The 19,172-nt window shown below is 41.9% G+C and overlaps 2 protein-coding genes across 4 annotated transcripts in view; one reads left to right on the forward strand and one right to left on the reverse strand.

The window, feature by feature from the left end:
- LOC117666814 (putative carbonic anhydrase 3) overlaps window positions 1-12,738 on the reverse strand; it is a 74,992-nt gene extending 62,254 nt beyond the window's left edge. For both annotated transcript variants that reach the window (XM_087891790.1, XM_034419793.3), the window contains exons 1-4: window positions 11,195-12,738; window positions 5,602-5,768; window positions 5,103-5,498; window positions 3,184-3,325 (exon numbers count right to left, since the gene is read on the reverse strand). The gene's annotated coding sequence lies outside the window, so the exon portion shown is untranslated. The remainder of the gene's footprint in view (window positions 1-3,183; window positions 3,326-5,102; window positions 5,499-5,601; window positions 5,769-11,194) is intronic.
- Window positions 1-19,172, forward strand: part of SLC5A2 (solute carrier family 5 member 2) — a 33,868-nt gene that overhangs the window by 7,609 nt on the left and 7,087 nt on the right. For both annotated transcript variants that reach the window (XM_060692829.2, XM_087891789.1), the window contains exons 7-9: window positions 11,224-11,304; window positions 12,726-12,955; window positions 13,576-13,711. In XM_060692829.2, coding sequence (XP_060548812.2) covers window positions 11,224-11,304; window positions 12,726-12,955; window positions 13,576-13,711 — 447 coding nt within the window. The remainder of the gene's footprint in view (window positions 1-11,223; window positions 11,305-12,725; window positions 12,956-13,575; window positions 13,712-19,172) is intronic.

Consider the following 19,172-nt stretch of genomic DNA (forward strand, 5'->3'; position numbering starts at 1 on the left):
AGAGGACCCCTCACATAAGCCTGATGATGGCAGATGAGATTCTGTCGAAACGTCGCTTCTACCGTTTTAGGGATATGTTCACAATTACACGGGAAGAAACCCGAAATATTAACTGTACAACGTATATACCCGGGAAAACTTACACACACACATATATATATATATATTAAGTGTTTTACCGAGACACCTGGTCTACTCCAACATGTGGGAGACAGCATTCTGCTCTCTTTTGCCTTTCAGCTCCAACCCAGGAGCCCTCAAGCAGTTGCATCCACAACAAACCATTTTTTATACCAAAAATATATTTTGCTGATAAAGAAATAAAGGGAGACTGGTGTAGATCTATACCAGTCTCCCTTTATTTCTTTATCAGTAATATATATATATATATATATATATATATATATATATACACACACACACACACACACACACACACACACACACACACACACATACATACACAGTGTGTGTGTGTGTGTGTGTGTATTTCTCTTTAACCAGGTTCTTCCTACGTAAACCAAGATTTTTATGCAGCCCTAGTTCAGTGAAATCCCAATCCACTAGTTTCTAGGCTTTTTTTCCAGCAGCCAGCAAGCTCCCTGTTGCCCGTTGGGAGACTAAGGAGACTAAGCAGGGAGCTTGCTGGCTGCTTGAAAAAAAGCCTAGAAACTAGTGGATTGGGATTTCACTGAACTAGGGCTGCATAAAAATCTTGGTTTAAGTAGGAAGAACCTGGCTAAAGAGAAATACACATAAAGGCCTACGAAAAGAAAACACACACACACACACACACATATATATACATACACACACCCATAGATAGATAGATCTGTCATGATAGATAGATAGATAGATAGATAGATAGATAGATAGATAGATAGATAGATAGATAGATGGATGGATGGATGGACGGACGGACGGACGGACGGACGGACGGACGGACGGACGGACGGTTGGTTGGTTGGTTGGTTGGATAGAGTGGTGGGATTCAGTTGGTTTGCACTGGTTTAGCAGAACCGGTGGCTAATTTTTTGTAAAGTTTGGCAAACTGGCTCCTAAATGGCCAGACTACCATGCATTCACATGGCAGCAGCAGAAGAAGCCGTATCAAATCACGAGGGTAGAAATTACTAAATTAAGTAGGAAAGCATAGGGAGAGCAGAAAAGAGAGAGAAAAAGGGTAGGTTAGTGATGAGACTTCGTCAGCCGCCTTTGCACACGCTTTGTTCCATATTTGTTTGAGAAGCAGCCACCAAGGTTTTCTAGCGATGTTCAGCTCAGCAAGTGCTCTCTTGAGCATGCACCAGAAACATGAGCATGCACAATGATGCAGAGGACCTTCTTCACTTGGAGTTAGGCGTCGGACTTCAGGTCAGGTCTTTCTGAGCCCTGGTGGTCCCCACAGCTTCCCACACAGCTGATTTCCAGTTGGCCTGTGGTAGGACTCAAACCTGATGAGCCCCGCTTCTCCTAAGATGGTGGATGAAGGCAACGGCATGGGAAGGACGGCTGGAATGAGCGGCGCTGCCCCCGTAACCCCTTGAAGCTAGCTGGGGTGTGATTTGGCTCCTGTTCTGTCCCCGTCTCACACACGCACACAAACAGACAGCCGAGGGTTAAATAAACTGGCAGACAACCAATTCTTCCGATAAGAGGCTTGGCAGCAACCCAGTAGCTGCGTGCCAAGAACTTTACTCCTAAACAAAATACACACAGTTCAAGAATTGTCCAGTTCGTAAAATAAATTCAAGGCAGAGAATGTTGTTTCCAAAGATGCAATGTGACTCGATAGTAGTTAGTTTTGTCCGTCACAGAGTCTGAATGGCTGCCTCATCCCCTTTTATATCCTGTGAGGTGTGGTCCAGTGACTCATCTTAATCTCTGGCATGCCTCTTCTTCTGTTGCGCGTGCTTATCTCTGTGACGCTGCTGAGGATCCAGCCAAGACTCATCTCCCTCATTACTGTCCACCTGTGGCTGCATGGAAGTGCTTGGCCCCGGCCCTATCTCTTGCCCTTCGGTGGGCACCGAAGGCATTGCCAGAGAGGAGGGTCCTGGAGAGGGAGGCCTTGCCAACTCCTCTCCTTCACTCTCGGAGTCCTCTCCTGCCGATGACACAGGCTCAGGTAACGGAGCCACAACAGCTCCCGCCCGAGGATTCATCCCTTGCATTTGGCTGACGGCCACAGCAACATGCCTTCCTAAATGGTCCAGTAGCTGTACTTGATAAAAGGACCTTAACCCAGAAATTCCTGGGTTCCGATGCTTTTATTAACCTGCATTGTTCACACGGTAGAGGCTACCCCTTTATCTTGTTAGGAAAGTGGTCTTTCTCTAGTTCCCGCTTCTGTTGTCTGCGGCCCTCCCCCAAAAAGGCTAATCTCTGGGTTTCTTGTCAAATGGGACTGCACAGCTGCGCACTACACAACGCCGTACATACATGCTGGGCAAAGCCCATTTAGTAGACAGGCAGAGTTAGGATTTTGAGAAGTGTCAAAGTGGATCCTGGGTGCTTGTACTGCAATAGAGAAACAGGAAATGAAGCGGATGGTGGAGGAGCAGCAGGGAGAAGAAAGAGGGAAAGCAGCCTCCTTCTTCCCTCATTCCGGCCGCTCCGTTTCCCATTTCTCCATTGCAGCGCAACACCCAGGATCCACTTTGACAGCGGGGGAGGTTGGGGGATGGTCAATTATTTGAATCCCACCACTGGATGGATGGATGGATGATAGATAGACAGACGGACGGACAGACAGACAGACGGATGGATGGACGGACTGACGGACGGACAGACACATATTTACTCCATAGGCAGGAAAGACTCAAGTGTTCTGAATCTCTTGTTTTAAGAGCAGCTTGTTTCACATATAGCCATGACATCTGATTAATGAGTAAGTAATCACACACAATCACAGACAATTCCTTGTCTGTAAGGCAGGGCTGTAAGACAGGGGTAACCCTGGCAACTTTAAGACTTGTGGACTTTAACTCACAGAATTCCCCAGCCAGCATGAAGCCCATAGGTCTTCAAGTGGCACCAAGGTTGGTAATAAGGTCTCCACCAAAGCTGCCTGTATCTTATATCACAAAGGAAGCCAAAAACAAATCTTGGTTAACGGAGCATCCCAAGATACATGATGTACAACTGGAAAAAAAAAATATAAGAGAAAACTTCTCAACTTACCAATTCTCTCTCTCTTCTTGAGAATGAGTTTTGTTTGGTCTACTCAAGCTGGATATCAGAATCTCCAAATATATTATGATGGGGTTGCAAAATCAGGCCGAGCACCCATGGGCAAGTTCAGCAGCATTCCATGGGCAAGACCCTGACACAAGACAATGGGTTGTTTTATAATTAAGCAAGGAACTAGACGTGTAAGAATACAATTGGTTACCCAAAAAATCCAAAAACCAAAGGTATGTGGGTCAGATTTATGTTGGACAGCAACAAAATTTTCTCCTAGCTCCAACAATCGTCTACATCCTTTCCCATCTAATTCTAAAAAAGTACAGTGTTTCTCAGCCCCAGAAACTTTAAGATGTCAACTTCAACTACCAGAATTCCACAATCAGCATGGCTGGCTGGGGAAGTCTAGGAGTGGAAGTCCACCCACCTTAAAAGTTGCTGAGATGGAGAAATGCTGGTCTAGAGCAGTGTTTCTCAATCTTGGCAAGTTTCAGACATGTGGACTTCAACTCCCAGAATTCCCCCAATTCTGGAAGTTGAAGTCCACACGTGTCAAACTTGCCGAGGTTGAGAAACGCTGTTCTAGATCATCAAGGAAAGGAGGAAGGAGTGTAAGTTGATAGCAAGCTTTAGACTTCGTAGACAAAAGCACCTGTGTTCAAGTGCTTGGCATTTTCAGCAAATGTGAGGCAGACTTTAAAATATTTGTACTAATGTTTTTAATAAACAATAAAAATTAATAAAACTGATTAATAAAAATTAAACGAAAAGAGAAAAAGGCAACAGAAAAAGATAGCAGAAGATAATAATATAGAAGTGGCTTCCAATTTGCATCACACCAAGCATAAACTAATATGCTAACTTTTAACCTTTCTTTATAAATTAAAATTTATAAGTTTATACATTTTATAAGTTTATAAACTTTATAAGTTATAAATTAAAAAAACATCTTCTCCCCATAGCCTTTTATCCAGAAATAATCATATTTTCAATCCTTGTTTAGCAAAATATACATTAGGAATTAAAAAAAATATCAAACAAATACTGGAGGAGAATATGTGTAGCTCAATGTTGAATCACATGTGGAGTCCTTGATGCTCTCTGAGCTTAGTTATTTTCTTTCAGACATTTCATTACCCAACTAGATAACATCTTCAGGTCTAGAAGGGAATGGGGTGTACTCTCTTGTTTATATATAGCAGTTTGCCCTGTCAGTATAGGTGGGGGTGAATTTCTTTTTGGTACTTCTTTGATTATGTTGTTATTTAAACTATTATGTTGTTAAACTGAAGGTATTACTTAACTGGGTAATGAAACATCTGCAAGAAAACAACCAAGCTAAGAGAGCACCAAGGATTCCACAAATAAGAATCATTTATTCCTAGTCAAATAATTCAACTTTACTGTATATTTCTTCTTTTTGCTTTGCACAATCTTGACCTTTAAATCCTTCCTATGGCATTGCTGGATTTGATCTTTCATCACTGTTTGGTATTTAAAATAAACCTTCAAAGAGATTTCAAAACTACCAGCCTACTTTATAAATTACATAAAGAGACAATATCCAGGTTTTCTTGTCAAAGCTGTTGTAAATCCAAATCCAAATCCAAATCCAGATTCTTGATTTCTCTTTTGTATTCCCATTTTAGTAATTTCAATTTTTGTGGTCTTCCATGTCTCCAAACTCTATAATATTTGTTAGGTCAATGTTTTTTTAAAAAAATATTCTTATCGCCTTGTAAAAGTTTATTCATTGGAATCTGTATTCTTTCTGAGATATTAATATCTCTCAATATTATTAATATTTCAGAATAATTTCTCCTTTTTTTCCCTTCCTTTTGCCAATTGTATATTATTTTAAATTTTGGAGACTCTCTTTAAAATTTCTTAAATGCAAAGAAGAATGTAAAACTCACCTGGTGCCAATTTAAGTTTGCTGTTTTGAAGGTCTCTAATATTCATAAAATGATTAAGCTGAACATTTCCAAAAGTGATTAGAAAGGGAGTTCTTCATGAAAGGCTCTGCTCCTGTCCCTTGGCACTCAAATGGGTGAGAGACCTTTGTTTTATGGTCTCACAGGGTGCTGTCAATCAAAGCAGTTATGGGCGATCTCTTGATTTTTTCTTTCTCTGGAGAAATTTGAAGAACCAGTTTAACTTGGCAATCTTTCGTTCTACATAGCGGTTGTCATCTTGGCCATTTGCAGAGATGTCTTCAGTCCGCCATGACTCACACCAGAATCCTGTGGGAAAGCATCTTTCCAAAAAGATGCTGCCTGCCTGTGCATGCTTGTAATGGATGTATGGATGACCTTGGGAATAAGGAAAGAAATGTTGCTTAGGGAACGAAAAGATAAGAGAGGGAGGAGCCCTCTATTGCTTAACAGTCAAAGAAGAAACTTAGGAAGGACTCACCATAATGGATCACACACTTAAAAGTGGCGGTGAGAACTTTGCACCTTAAGACTTGCAAGATCCTGTTAATGTAGCCTTACAAAATTGTAGAATTAGCTCATGTAGTCATGTTTCCAACAAACAGATCAGTGTGCATGATTCTTTGAGGTAGAAGAGGTCAGAAGGATCTAAAAGAAAGCATACAGATAATCTTCAACATACAACCATTCATTTAGTGACCATTCAAATTTACAATGGCACTGAAAAAAGTGACTTATGACTGTTTGTCACACTTACGGCCTTTATAGCATCCTCCTACTCAAAATTTGGACACTTGGCAACTGGCATGTATTTATGATGGTTGCAGTGTCCCGGGGTCATGTGTTCACCTTTTGCAACCTTCTGACAAGTAAAATCAATGGGAAAGCCAGAATCACTTAACAACTGTGTTGCTAACTTAACAATTGCAGTGATTCACTTAACAACTGTGGCCAGAAAGGTCATAAAATGGGGCACAAGTCATTTTACAACTGCCTTGATTGGGCTCAGTGGGGATTACAGGTCAAAAACTACTGATATGGTTCTCTCAAAATGCGTTGCCTGCAGCCCTCATCATCTTTCCCAGGTGGGTTTGTCCTTATTGCAGAATGGCATTTAAAGGACCCTCAGTTGCCTAAAACAGGTGCAGATAAATAAATAAATAAAATAAGTAACTTTATTGTCATTGTATGGGTATACACAGTATACCCATACAACAAAATTCACTTAACACCCAAAGACCAGGTCCAACACACATAACAATCCCCAAGTACACTCCCACCCACCACAATTCCCCACCTTTAAACCACCCAAACATCCATACAATAGACCAAGTAATACTGTCCAACAGATCACTGATGGTGGCCCTTTAGTTCATTGTAGTGTGCAATTATAGCTCTGGGATAAAAACTATTCAGAAAACATGTGGTCCGAGATTTAATTGTTCTGTATCTTCTGCCAGAAGGCAACAGTCAAAAAGATTGTAAGCAGGATGGGAAGAGTTTCTGAGAATGTTATGCAACTTTCTCTTTTTTTTTTTATTGAAAAAGTTTTACAAATACAAATTTTTCCCCCTTCCCCACCCCCCCTTTCCCTCCCTAACCCTCCCTTACCCTGCCCACCCCCCATGGCTTCCCCAGGATGAAATCCAAATCCAAATCATGTTATATAATACTTTACCGCCCATCTATTCTACCCCCTGTGTGTTATACATTTCTTCTGATATTCTAGTGTACTATCCCCTGTAAACTATACATTTCTAGACAACATTTATCTCAGAATTATCTGGTACTTCCTAGTTTAGTATTTATTCTACACATAATCTATCCATATCCTCTTCTCCCTTACATAAATCTCTTGTGTCCGGTCTTTTATATATACTGATAACTTCACCATTTCTGCGAGACTGGCCACCTTCAAAGTCCATTCTTCAATAACATCCCTTTTCCAATATAACCTAACCTATCCCCATATCAGTTTTGTTTCACCCACTTTCCCGCAGGTCCACCATACATAATTATTTATAAAATCTAAACAATCACATCAGATCCTTCTTCCAACAGTGTATTTAGTGTCTTTAGTTGCCATCTGCCCCCCTCATTGAAGAGTAATTTTATGTATAAAACCACCCCGAGTGACTTTATATTTATATTCCATATGATATCTTCCGCAAAGTCTTTCATCTAGATTATTAATTCCATCGACCATGTTAGGGTGACAACCAGATCAACTGCAAGTGCCCTTGTTCCGTAGTCCTCTTGCCTCATGATTATTCCCTTCAACGTACACATAATCCATCTTTCTTAAAATCTATAATAGAAAGTTCCAATTCACTCACTTACAGGCCTTCTCCACATGCTTAAACACCAGCACTGCAGGGATCTGTTTATTCTTCTCAAAATAGTCCAATAAGTCTATAATTTGCCTCACATTATCTTTTATATATCTGCCTTCTATAAGTCCTGCATAAACATAAATCGGTTCTTAGATAACTGGCATTGATCTGTTGGGTAATAATTTTACAAAAATTTTATAATCCATATTCAAAAAAAAGTATTAGTCTAAAACTTTCTTTTGTGGAACCTGCTTTTTTTCTTGCCTTGTGCTGGCTTGAACCTCTGCTGTTGTTGTTTTTCTGGAATTTGTTTGTATGCTGTTCGAGTTGTATGCTGATCTTTAACTTTGCAAGACATCAGATCAAGATCCAAAGCCGCTTCTCTTGTGTTTTTAAGTGATCCACCTAAAACCTTTAGAGGATGATCCGAGCACGGGTCATCCAAAGAGCCCCCTGTGATTCCTTGTATTTCCATTGGTTCCACCTCCATCTGCTTCCACTGGACTTCAATCTTTTGTTCAATTTGCTTTTCTTTATCTCCCTCCTGTATTCCTGACGATGACAATATACATGGAGATGTTGAGCCAGTTTTAAAAACATTGCTATAAAATTCTTCCGCTTTTTCAACAGTATTTAATCGATATCTTTCTCCTTGATACGTCAGTCTTATGCCAACTGGGACATCCCATCTATATGGAATCTGTTGTTTCTTTAGTTCAATCACCAAAAATCCAAAGTCTTTTCTGTCTTTTAGCATCTTAGGCGGCAACTCTTTGTAAATCCCAATCTGCCTTCCATCCACTTGTAAAGTAGAAACAAAAGACTTTTGCAAGATGTCATTTCTTATTCTTTTATCTGTAAAGTATATCACTACATCTCTGGGCAATTGCCTTTGCCTTGCCACCCAAGAATTCACTCTGTAAATCTTGTCAATTTTAGACAAAACCTCTTCAGAGTTAACCTTTAACATCACAGCCAAAGCATCAGCACAAATCCTTCTCAAATCTCTGTTGTTTTCCTTTATCCCCCTCAGTCTTACAGCAGATTCCATAAATTTGAATTGCATCATTGTTACTTCATTTTCAATCCTTTGCATTCTATTGTCCACATTATAGATCTTGTAATCAATTTCCTTCATTTTAGACTCTACTTCTAAACTGAATTCTTCCATCTTTTTATCAATCTGGAAAATTACTTCTGAGAAGCCAGTCAGGACTGTCAAAATATCTCGTTTCATCTTATCATACTTTTCTTGAACCAACTCCTTAGTTTCCTGTTGAAATTTCTCAAACTTCTGATCCATAGCCACCTCTTGTCTCATCAAAGCTGCAGTAATAAATTCCTTCAAGTCTTTAAAATTCTGGCTTTGAATCTGCAAACTTGGAGACTGCTCTTGTGACTTATAAATAGGGGAGCCGCCCCAAACAACTTTATTATCTAGCTTTAAAGCCATGCTGCCATGCAGACCAATTTTTTTTAAGAAGAAAATCTTCTCTCCCTTTTTTCCAGCATAAAATCCTCTCAGAGTTAATCAAGTCTCTAAAGAGATAGAACATAAGAAAAAAAACCTTTTCCCTTCTCTTGTAACCAGCGCTGTTATTTTAGATACTTTGTAGCATAATAAAACAGTCAGGCAAGTCCACTTTCGCTTTCAGCTTTTTTTTTTTTTTTTCAAGCAGCTAAAGCCGGACGCCATTTTAAACTTTCACTCTTTCTTCATTCTTAAATCCAATCACAGGGCTAATATATATACTTGCGGTTTTGGATTCCAGATCCGGATTTCACCCTGTTTATTTTGATAAATCACTAATTACGTTGGTCGCGTCGTCTAGCTCTGCAGCAAGCAGAGTTCCCCTGGTGCCCGGAGCCTCGGCGAGCTGGATAGGGAGCCTCATCCTGCTTCCTCCCCAGAGGCAAAAAAAAACCCACTCTGGGGACTTCACAGGGGCTCTACCTGCTCTCGCCGGCTCTCCTCACACTTCTTCAGAGAAACAGAGTTTTTTCGAGCTGCCTCTCAGCTGTGGAGGTGGCTCTTTACGGGCGGCGGGGCTGGCGGTCATAAAAGACCGTCTGGCGACGACGGCGACCAGAGTTATGCAACTTTCTCAAACAGCGAGATTCAAAGATGTCGTCCAGGGCTGGTAGCTGGACTCCGATGATATTCTGGGCAGTTTTAATGATTCCCTGTAGAGCTTTTTTGTCCGCTAGAGAGCTGCTCCCATACCATGCAAGAATGCCGTATGTCAGGACCCTCTCAATGGTGCTGCGATAGTAAGACAGAAGTAGATGCCGAGATAGATTTATCTTCCTGAGCATTCTCAGGAAGTACAGCCTTTTCTGTGCCCTCTTCACAAGCACGTTAGCATTCATAGTCTATGAGAGGTCCTCCCAGTAATTTAAAACTACCCACTCTCTCCACCTCCTCACCATTTATGTACAATGGTAAATGTACATCTCTCTTCCTCCTGAAGTCAATTATAAATTCTTTAGTTTTTGTGGTTTTAAGTGTGAGATTATTTTCATTACACCACAATGTCAGCCCTTGTACTTCCTTCCTGTAAGCAGACCCATTGTTCTTATTAATGAGCCTCACCACTGTAGTGTCATCCGCAAATTTAATAATTGTGTTGGTGTTATACAATCGGGTGCAGTCATGTGTGTACAAGGAATAAAGAAAATGGCTTAGCACACAACCCTGTGGGGCTCCTGTGCTTAGTATCAGAGTAGAGGAATGGTGAGATTCCATCCTTACTGACTGTAGCCTATCTGTCAGAAAATCCCTTATCCACAAACAAATCCTCTGATTTATACCTAAATTGGACATTTAAAAAAAAACAACCTGTTGGGTAAAATGGTGTTAAAGGCAGAGCTATAATCCACAAATAATAGCCTCACATATGTCCCCTGTTGTTCCAAATGATTCAAAACAGTATGGACAACGTGAGACATAGCATCGTCAGTTGATCTATTAGCCCTATATGCAAATTGGTATCGGTCCAAAGTAGATGGAAGACTAGCCTTAATATAGTTCAACACCAGCCTCTCAAAACATTTCATGACAACAGATGTTAAAGCTACTGGTCTATAATCATTAAGGGATACCACTACTGTCTGCTTAGGGACTGGCACTATAATAGATGTCTTCAGGCAGGTAGGGATAGAGCACTGCCACAGGGATAAATTGAAAATATCTGTGAACACTCCAGCTAGCTCTGCAGCGCAGTCCCTGACAGCTCGTCCCAGAATTCCATCAGGCACAGTTGCCTTCCGGATATTAACATTCTGGAAAGCACGTCTCACATCAGAGATCTGCAGTAGAAGTGGTTATCTATCAATGGTAGATGTTAATGGTGTACTATCAGTGGTAAATGCTGGAATGATGGTCGTTCCTGTGTCCACCTCAAAATGGCTGAAGAATTGATTTAGCTGCTCAGCCAAAGAGTCACTACTGCTAGACAAACTATTTTTATTGCTTTGTCCAGTTGCATGAGGAACCAAAGCAGGGGTGAAATCCAGCAGGTTCTGACAGGTTCTGGAGAACCAGTAGCAGAAATTTTGAGCAGTTTGGAGAACCGGCAAATACCACCTCTGGCTGGATCCAGAGTGGGGTGGGAATGGAGATTTTGCAGTATCCTTCCCCTGCCATGCCCACCAAGCCACACCGTGCCCACCAAGCCACGCCCACAGAACTGGTAGTAAAAAAAAATTGGATTTCACCACTGAACCAAAGCATTATCATACCTGCATATGAGTCTCCATCTTACTTTCAGGAGGATTAGCAGCCTTGATGTACACTGACACAGTCCAGACTTTTGTTATGATTGGAGGTGCTTTCGTCCTGATGGGGTTTGGTGAGTAAGTTGCTGAAGATACAAAGACTGAGTTTCTTCTCTCATCTCAAACTGCAGAAAGTGGGTTCCATTAGCCTCACACATAGGAAAGCACCATGGAAGTAGATACAGGTAGTCCTTGACTTATGACCAGTTGCCTAATCACTGCTCAAAGAGGAGGGGGGTGGGGGTCAAGCTATCTTCCAAAGCACCTGAAGGCAGGAGAAGAAGCAATGGGTGGAAACTAATCAAGGAGAAAAGCAACCTAGAACTAAGGAGAAATTTCTTGATAGTGAGAACAATTAATCACTAATTCTCTATAGGGGGAATTCAGGTTACATTATATTCTTATTCCTCTTGTGCCATATCCGTCATCGGATGTTGGCGATCATACTGGTAATCCTATTTTTGTCAACAGCCATATGAAAAAGTATATATATTAGCCATTTATAATGCTCTGGCATTTTTATCTAATGTGATGCTCTGAAATTTTTGTCTAAAGGGTGGGAATCCTCATAAAATAAATCTCAGTTTTTAAGGACAAAAAAATAACGCCATTCCACAGATTCACCTATTTTTTTGTAAAAAATTTTTTGAAAAAAAAGAGGCACGATCTGAACCAGAGATAAATTGGATCAGTAAACTTTTCAAACTAACCCTTATTTACTAAAATCCTTGTGACGAATATAGTGATATAAGTCTTTTGATTTTGCACATGTAATGAGATTCTGCCATTTTTTTTTTCAATTACATATTCATTAGTTAAATTATTCAGGTTCAACTGATCCTATCGATCTAAAACAAGTTAACTTTTTAAAAGCTGTAACAAAGAACCTGCTATGCAGTGGTGGGATTCAAAGAATTTAACAACCGGTTCTCTGCCCTAATGACCGCCTGGGTGGGTGTGGCCAGGGGGTGTGACAGGCAGCACTCAGCCTCCTGCACGCCCCCTGGGAGCAAAAACGGGCTGCGGGGGGGGGGAAACGGACTGGATCCCGGCACCCCATTTTGTGCCTAGGAGGCCTCCCTGAAGCCACCTGGGCTGTGCCCGTTTTGGTCTTAGAAGGCCTCCCTAAAGCCTCCTGGGAGCGAAAATGGGCCGCAGCGCGCCTCACCTCCGCGCCCCATTTTGGGCCTAGTAGGCCTCCCTGCACTTACCTGGAAGCCAAAATGGGGCGCTTGAGGATTCCTGGAGGGGGAGGGGAGGGGCTAGCCAGCAATTTAACTACTGATTCGCCCGAACCGGCTCAAACCAGCTGAATCCCACCACTGCTGCTATGCTGGAATGCAATTTCTTTGTACAGGGAAAAGTCAGAGGGAGGGAAGAGATCTCCAAACTGGGAAACAAGAAATGTGGGAAACAGGAAGTGTAATGTAACATGCAAACATCTGAATAAAAATGCAATTTTAGTTCCAGCGTGACCATGACTCTTCCCATACAGCCTTCAATGAAATCGGAGGTTATCAAGGATTATTTGACAAATATATGGGGGCTATTCCCAAGCAGACACTTTCACCCATCCCTGCCCTCTACAACATCTCGTCTTCCTGCTACCTGCCCCGTGAAGACTCTTTTCACATGATCAGAGATGCCACCACTAGCGATCTGCCCTGGCCAGCTGTCATCCTCGGTCTTTCCATCAACTCTCTCTGGTATTGGTGCAGTGACCAGGTACAGAATGATTTTTAGGGAAGGATAAGGGGGAATAAAAACAGTGTGTTTATTTCTGAAGAATCACAACCTTTTAGTCTGCATTAAACTCCCAGTTCCTTACTTAGCTGCCTAGAAGCCTCCCACTAAATCCTGCTATTATGCCTAAGAAGTTTTCCTAAGGCTTTCCATTGGAAGTAATTAATCGATCAGAATAGAGCTGGAAGGGACTTTTGAGGTCTTCTATTCCAACCCCCTGCTCAAGCCGGAGATCCTATACCATTTCAGACAAGTGACTGTCCAGTCTCTTCTTTAAAAACCTCCAGTGATGAAGCACCCACAACTTCTGAAGGCAAGCTGTTCCACTGGTTAATTATTCTAACTAACTGCGAGGAAGTTTCTCCTTAATTCCAGGTTGATTGTGCATAACCTTTGATTATGCCCCCTGATTGATTGTTGGTGTGGAAGGAAAATTACTTACAGTATATTTAAGACCAAGCCTCTGTTAAGCTGAATTCAACTTCTGACTTTATATCCACCTTGCCAATAGTATAGTTGTTCAACCCCTAGGCTACCCTAAGGCAGAAATGAAGACGGCGTAGATGTTTTACAGCAAACCTTCCCATTTGCATCCCATGTAGGTCATAGTACAGAGGTGCCTCGCCGGGAAGAACTTGACCCATGTGAAAGCTGGCTGCATCCTTTGTGGGTACCTCAAACTGCTCCCCATGTTCCTCATGGTAATGCCTGGCATGATGAGCCGGATCCTGTATCCAGGTAAACCTCTGAGGTGATGGTTGGAATGGAGATATCAGAAGAAAAATGAAAAACAGTTGATCTAACTGAGCCAAAGAACAGTCTCAGATGCTACCTGTAGTCCTCGACTTACAAACACAATTGAGCCCACAATTGAGACAGGGGTGGTGAGTTTTGCCCCATTTTATGACCTTTCTTGCCACAGTGGTTAAGTGAATCACTGCAGTTGTTTATTTTTTTTATTTTTATTTGATTTATATGCCGCCCTTCTCCGGAGACTCAGGGCGGCTTACAATGCGTTAAGCAATAGCCTTCATACTTTTGTATATTTATACAAAGTCAGCTTATTGCCCCCACAAACTGGGTCCTCATTTCACCTACCTTAGAAAGGATGGAAGGCTGAGTCAACCTTGAGCCTTGGCGAGATTCGAACCCTGCAGTAATTGCAGGCAGCTGTGTTAATTACAGGGTGCATTAAACCACTGTACTACCAAGGCTCCTGTTAAATTAGTAACATGGTTGTTAAGCGAAGCTGGCTTCTCCATTGACTTTGCTCGTTAGAAGGTCACAAAAGGGAATCACATGACCCGGGACACGGCAATTGGGTTATGAATATGAACCAATTGGCAAGCATCTGAATTTTGATCATGTGATCATGCGGATCACATGTGTTATCCGCATGATCCACAGTTATCCGCATGATCCGCAGTTATGTGAAAAATGGTCATAAGTTACTTCTTTAGAGAATTTAGAGATCTTTGGAACCAACTCAGCCAAGAAAAACCTTTTCTAGCTTTGTCAGGGTTCAGATAGCTGAGAATACAGATTCTAGTTCCAGGTTGATCTAGTACTGTGATGACAAACCTATGGCAAGCGTGCCACAGGTGGCACACAGAACCCTCTCTGTGGGCACGCCAGCTGTCGCCCCAGCCCAGCTTCAGCATACGTGCACGCCTCCTGCCAGCCAGCTGGTCTTCGGGTCTCTGCCACACATGCGTGGGCACAGGGCACATGCATAGGGGGGTGCAGGTTGGTGCAGGAGGCTTTCCAGGCCCAAAATGGGGCACGGGGGGGGCCATCACGCAGTGCCCCCACGCTCTGTTTTGGGCATGGAAAGCCTCCTGCACCAACCTGGAAGCCAGAATGGGGCACAGGGGGCAGGGGGCATGCGCAGGGGGGCGCTCGCATTGCATTTTGTTTGTTCGGGAATGCATGTGTGCATTCATGCGCAGGTGCGCACTTTGGGCACTCGGCACCAAAAAGGTTAACCATCCCTGATCTAGTATGTTGCATAATCAACTGTATGAATTTTGTATGAATTGTAAACAATTCATTGTAATTGTAAAAATGTATTAATTTTATTTCAAACAAGGAAACATATCTAGTTACTGATCTAGTTACATTAGAGCCAGTATTGACTTTTCTAATGTTCTCAATCTTGGTTTACTTATTGCTTATGAGCATTTTTTTTCCCATCCCAGCCTGCCCATGGAAGGGACTTGAAAGCTATTCCAATTAAAATTCAACTGGTGCTTTATTCACAATGGCTTTAACCCAGAAATAATCTTCTTAAACTTTTGCAGAAAAGAAAAATATATGAAGATAGTCACTCTCTCTTCACTTAAATAAAAATGGCTCTGATAAAATCTAAGAGCGTCCACAGTATATATATTCACAACTGAGTGTCCATTTCCTCAGGTGGAGACAGTTACTGTTCATTTCTTTACCACACAAAAGCATGTAGTGCAAAAATAATTATTATTAACAATAAAAAGTATTGCGCAGAGAAGTGTTATGAAGAGAGTTATGGCACACTTCTTTAAAACACATAAAGAACGGTTGCTGGAATTGGGTATGTCTAGTTTAATGAAAAGAAGGCCTGGGGTGACACGATAGAAGTGTTCCAATATCTCAGGGGCTGCCACAAAGAAGAGGGAGTCAAACTATTCTCCAAAGCACCTGAGGGCAGGACAAGAAGCAATGGGTGGAAACTAATCAAGGAGAAAACCAACCTAGAACCAAGGAGAAATTTCCTGACAGTCAGAACAATTAACCAGTGGAACAACTTCCCTCCAGAAGTTGTGAATGCTCCAACACTGGAAGTTTTTAAGAAGAGATTGCGCAACCATTTGTCTGAAATGGTATAGGGTTTCCTTCTGGAGCAGGTGGTTGGACTAGAAGACCTCCAAGGTCCCTTCCAGCTCTTCAGCAAAGGTCTCTGTTCTGTTCTGTTCTGTTCTACCCTACCCTACCCTACCCTACCCTACCTTACCGTACCCTACTCTTCCACCAATCATAGTGATTAGCTATATGTGCAGGATTCTTAGAAGAGGCTATTGAAGAACTCAACTCAAGCATAAGGTCCATACCTAAGTTTAACACTACCCAATTTTACAATTTAGCATTATTTTCTATTGATTCGTATATACAGTCAATCACACTATGGAGGCTTTCTTCAGAAATCACTAAGATTGGTCAGATGGCTCTCTTGGGCTCAGTCAACACCCTCAAATTATCCTCTGCTCTGGATGAATCAGGTTTCACCTCTGTGACCCCAAAGTATAAATCAGGAAGGCTTTGTAAAGTCCTGGAATCAGTGCGACAGCCAGGACCTCCCTGTGAATTTGTTCCTTGTTTTATCAGCAAGGCAAGCCATTCGTTTAATTTCCAAGCATGTAAAGAGATTCTGGCAGTTACAACAACTAAATAGGTTGGATTCCTTTTCCTATTGTTCTGTAGTTTTGTAATAAATGGTAGTGAAGTGGCAATCACTGAAGGGTTGATGTTTGTGCAGCTAAACAGCCCATGGTCTGGTGATTAAGCAGTGGTGAAATCCAATTTTTTTTTACTACCGGTTTTGTGGGCGTGGCTTGGTGGTGGTGGTGTGGCTTGGTGGGTGTGACAGGGGAAGGATACTGCAAAATCTCCATTCCCACCCCACTCCTGGGGGAAGGATACTGCAAAATCTCCATTCCCACCCCACTCCAGGGGAAGGATATTGCGAAATCTCCATTCCTTCCCTACTCTGGGGCCATCCAGAGGTGATATTTACCGGTTCTCCGAACTACTCAAAATTTCTGCTACCGGTTCTCCAGAATCTGTCGGAACCTGCTGGATTTCACCCTGTGATTAAGGCACCAGGCTAGAAAACAGGAGACGGTGAGTTCTAGTCTCAATTTAGCCATGAAAGCCAACTGAAGCCCCCAATTCCCTCTCAGCCCAACCCACTTCACAGGGTTGTTGTTCTTGTAGGGAAAATAAAAGAAGGAAGGTCTGTTGGTTATGTTCGCCGCCTTAAGTTATTTGTAAAAATAATAAATAAAGCCAAATTTTGCGATCTTTTTTTTTTGCAATAGTCTTTAAGCAATTATAAAGCAATTGCCAAGGTTATTAAGTCTACCTATTGTTTGCTATGGGGCAGTTTTTGCCAGAACTCGGAAGTAAAGGCCAGTTTCTAGCAAAAACATTGTAAATCGCACCAATATGACTGTGGGTGCTGGAAATGGCCATAAATGCTGGCTGCCAGTGTGCCTAAAATGCAGTCATGTGATCGTGTGGCATTGGAAGTGGATGTTAGAACTTCAAATCCAGGTTGAAACAGTGGTGGGTTGCACCCAGTTCGCACCGGTTCTATAGAACCGGTAGTAAAACCAGCGGGAGGCTCCGCCCACCGACCCCAACGTCATCAGAACACTTCCGAGCATGCGCAGAAGAGCGCACGTGTGGCCCTGTTGTGAACCGGTAGTAAAGGTAAGTAGAATCCACCCCTGGGTTGAAAGTCCTATTTTCAAAGTCTTTCAGAATTTAGAATAGAATAGAATAGAATAGAATAGAATAGAATAGAATAGAATAGAATAGAATAGAATAGAATAGAATAGAATAGAATAGAATAGAATTCTTTATTGGCCAAGTGTGATTGGACACACAAGGAATTTGTCTTCCAATTAACTTCCAATGGTTGCTAAGTGACCTGTCATAAATTGATGACTACCTGAATCTTATGCTGTGTAAGTAGACCTCGACTTACAACCACAATTGAGCCCAAAATTTCTGTTGCTAAGTGAAAAATTTGTTAAGTGAGTTTTGCCCCATTTTACGACTTTTCTCGCCATATTTGTTAAGTGAATCACTGCCATTGTTAAATTAGTAGCACGGTTGTTAAGTGAATCTGGCTTCCTTATTGACTTTGCTTGTCAGAAAAAGGGCTCATGTAAACCCAGGGCACTGCAACCGTCATAAATGTGAGCAGGTTGTCAAGCATCCAAATGTAAATCACGTGAACATGGGGGTGCTGGAATGGTCATGAGTGTGAAAAATGATCCTAAATCACTTTTCTCAGTGCTGTTGTAACTTCGAACGGTCACTAAGTGAACTGTGATAAGTCAAGGACTATCTGTATAGCACTGGTGGATGGCCAGACAGCCTTTTTCTATCTCCCTAGAACTTCAACCACTCTTTCCAGTCCCCTCTTCCCCTTTTCCATCATGGCCGCAGCCCCCACCGTCCTTTCCCATGGGAAGGTTACTGTCCATGAGAAAATGAGTTCTATCCACGTCTCTCAGCTTCTCTCGTCAGGAGAAATAACAGCTTATATCTTTGGTCGATTAGAAGTCAGGACAGCAAAGAGGCCTGGGCTGGGACTGGGACATGCTGAAACAATAGGGTTGGTGAACTGTCACAAGTGAAATGTTGAAAACCCTTCCTCCCTTCGTTTGAAATTAAAACTTAAGTGCCAGAGAATTTAAATGGAATTAAACCCTTTGGGAAAAAAATACAGGTTATCCATTTATAGGGTCTCCTGCTTGAGCAGGGGGCTGGACTAGAAGACCTCCAAGGTCCATTCCAGCTCTATTCTGATGATTCTAACTTCTTTCTCTATTGTTCTATTGAAAGGGAGAGAAAAATTGGCCAGTCGAATTAGTAGTTCTATCTCTTAACATTTGTTGCTGGCTCTGAAACTTTCATTTTGTTTATGGTTTTCTTTTCTGGTTGACCCCACTGCCGACACAGAGGCAGAAAGACAGACAGAGACAAACACAGAGAGAGAGACAGAGACAGAGGCAGAGGCAGAAAGACAGACAGAGACAGAGACAGAGAGAAAGACAGAGACAGAAAGACACAGAGAGAGAAACAGAGACAGAGACAGAGAGAAAGAGAGAGACAGACAGACAGAGAGAGAAAGAAAGACAGAGACAGACAGACAGAGAGAGAGACAGAGACAGAGACAGAGAGAGAGAGTGATATGAGAAAGGTTATCATAAATCCCTTGATTGATGATAGGTAGAAGATATCAATTTTAATAGAAAGATTCTTCTCAAAACAGAAACTTTGTACAATTTATATCAAAAGAGTCTAAATGCCACCATTTTTCTACAAGAAAATAATATTACTTCTCTGAGGAACTGAGGAGTGGGTTTGTAGTCTCCTGTAGAGAAAATCCCCAAACCCTCCCTCCCACCTTCTCCTCTGTTAATTTAAGAAC

The sequence above is a fragment of the Pantherophis guttatus genome, chromosome 4, assembly GCF_059756535.1.
Source record: "Pantherophis guttatus breed Tessera chromosome 4, ASM5975653v1, whole genome shotgun sequence".
NCBI lineage: Eukaryota > Metazoa > Chordata > Lepidosauria > Squamata > Colubridae > Pantherophis > Pantherophis guttatus.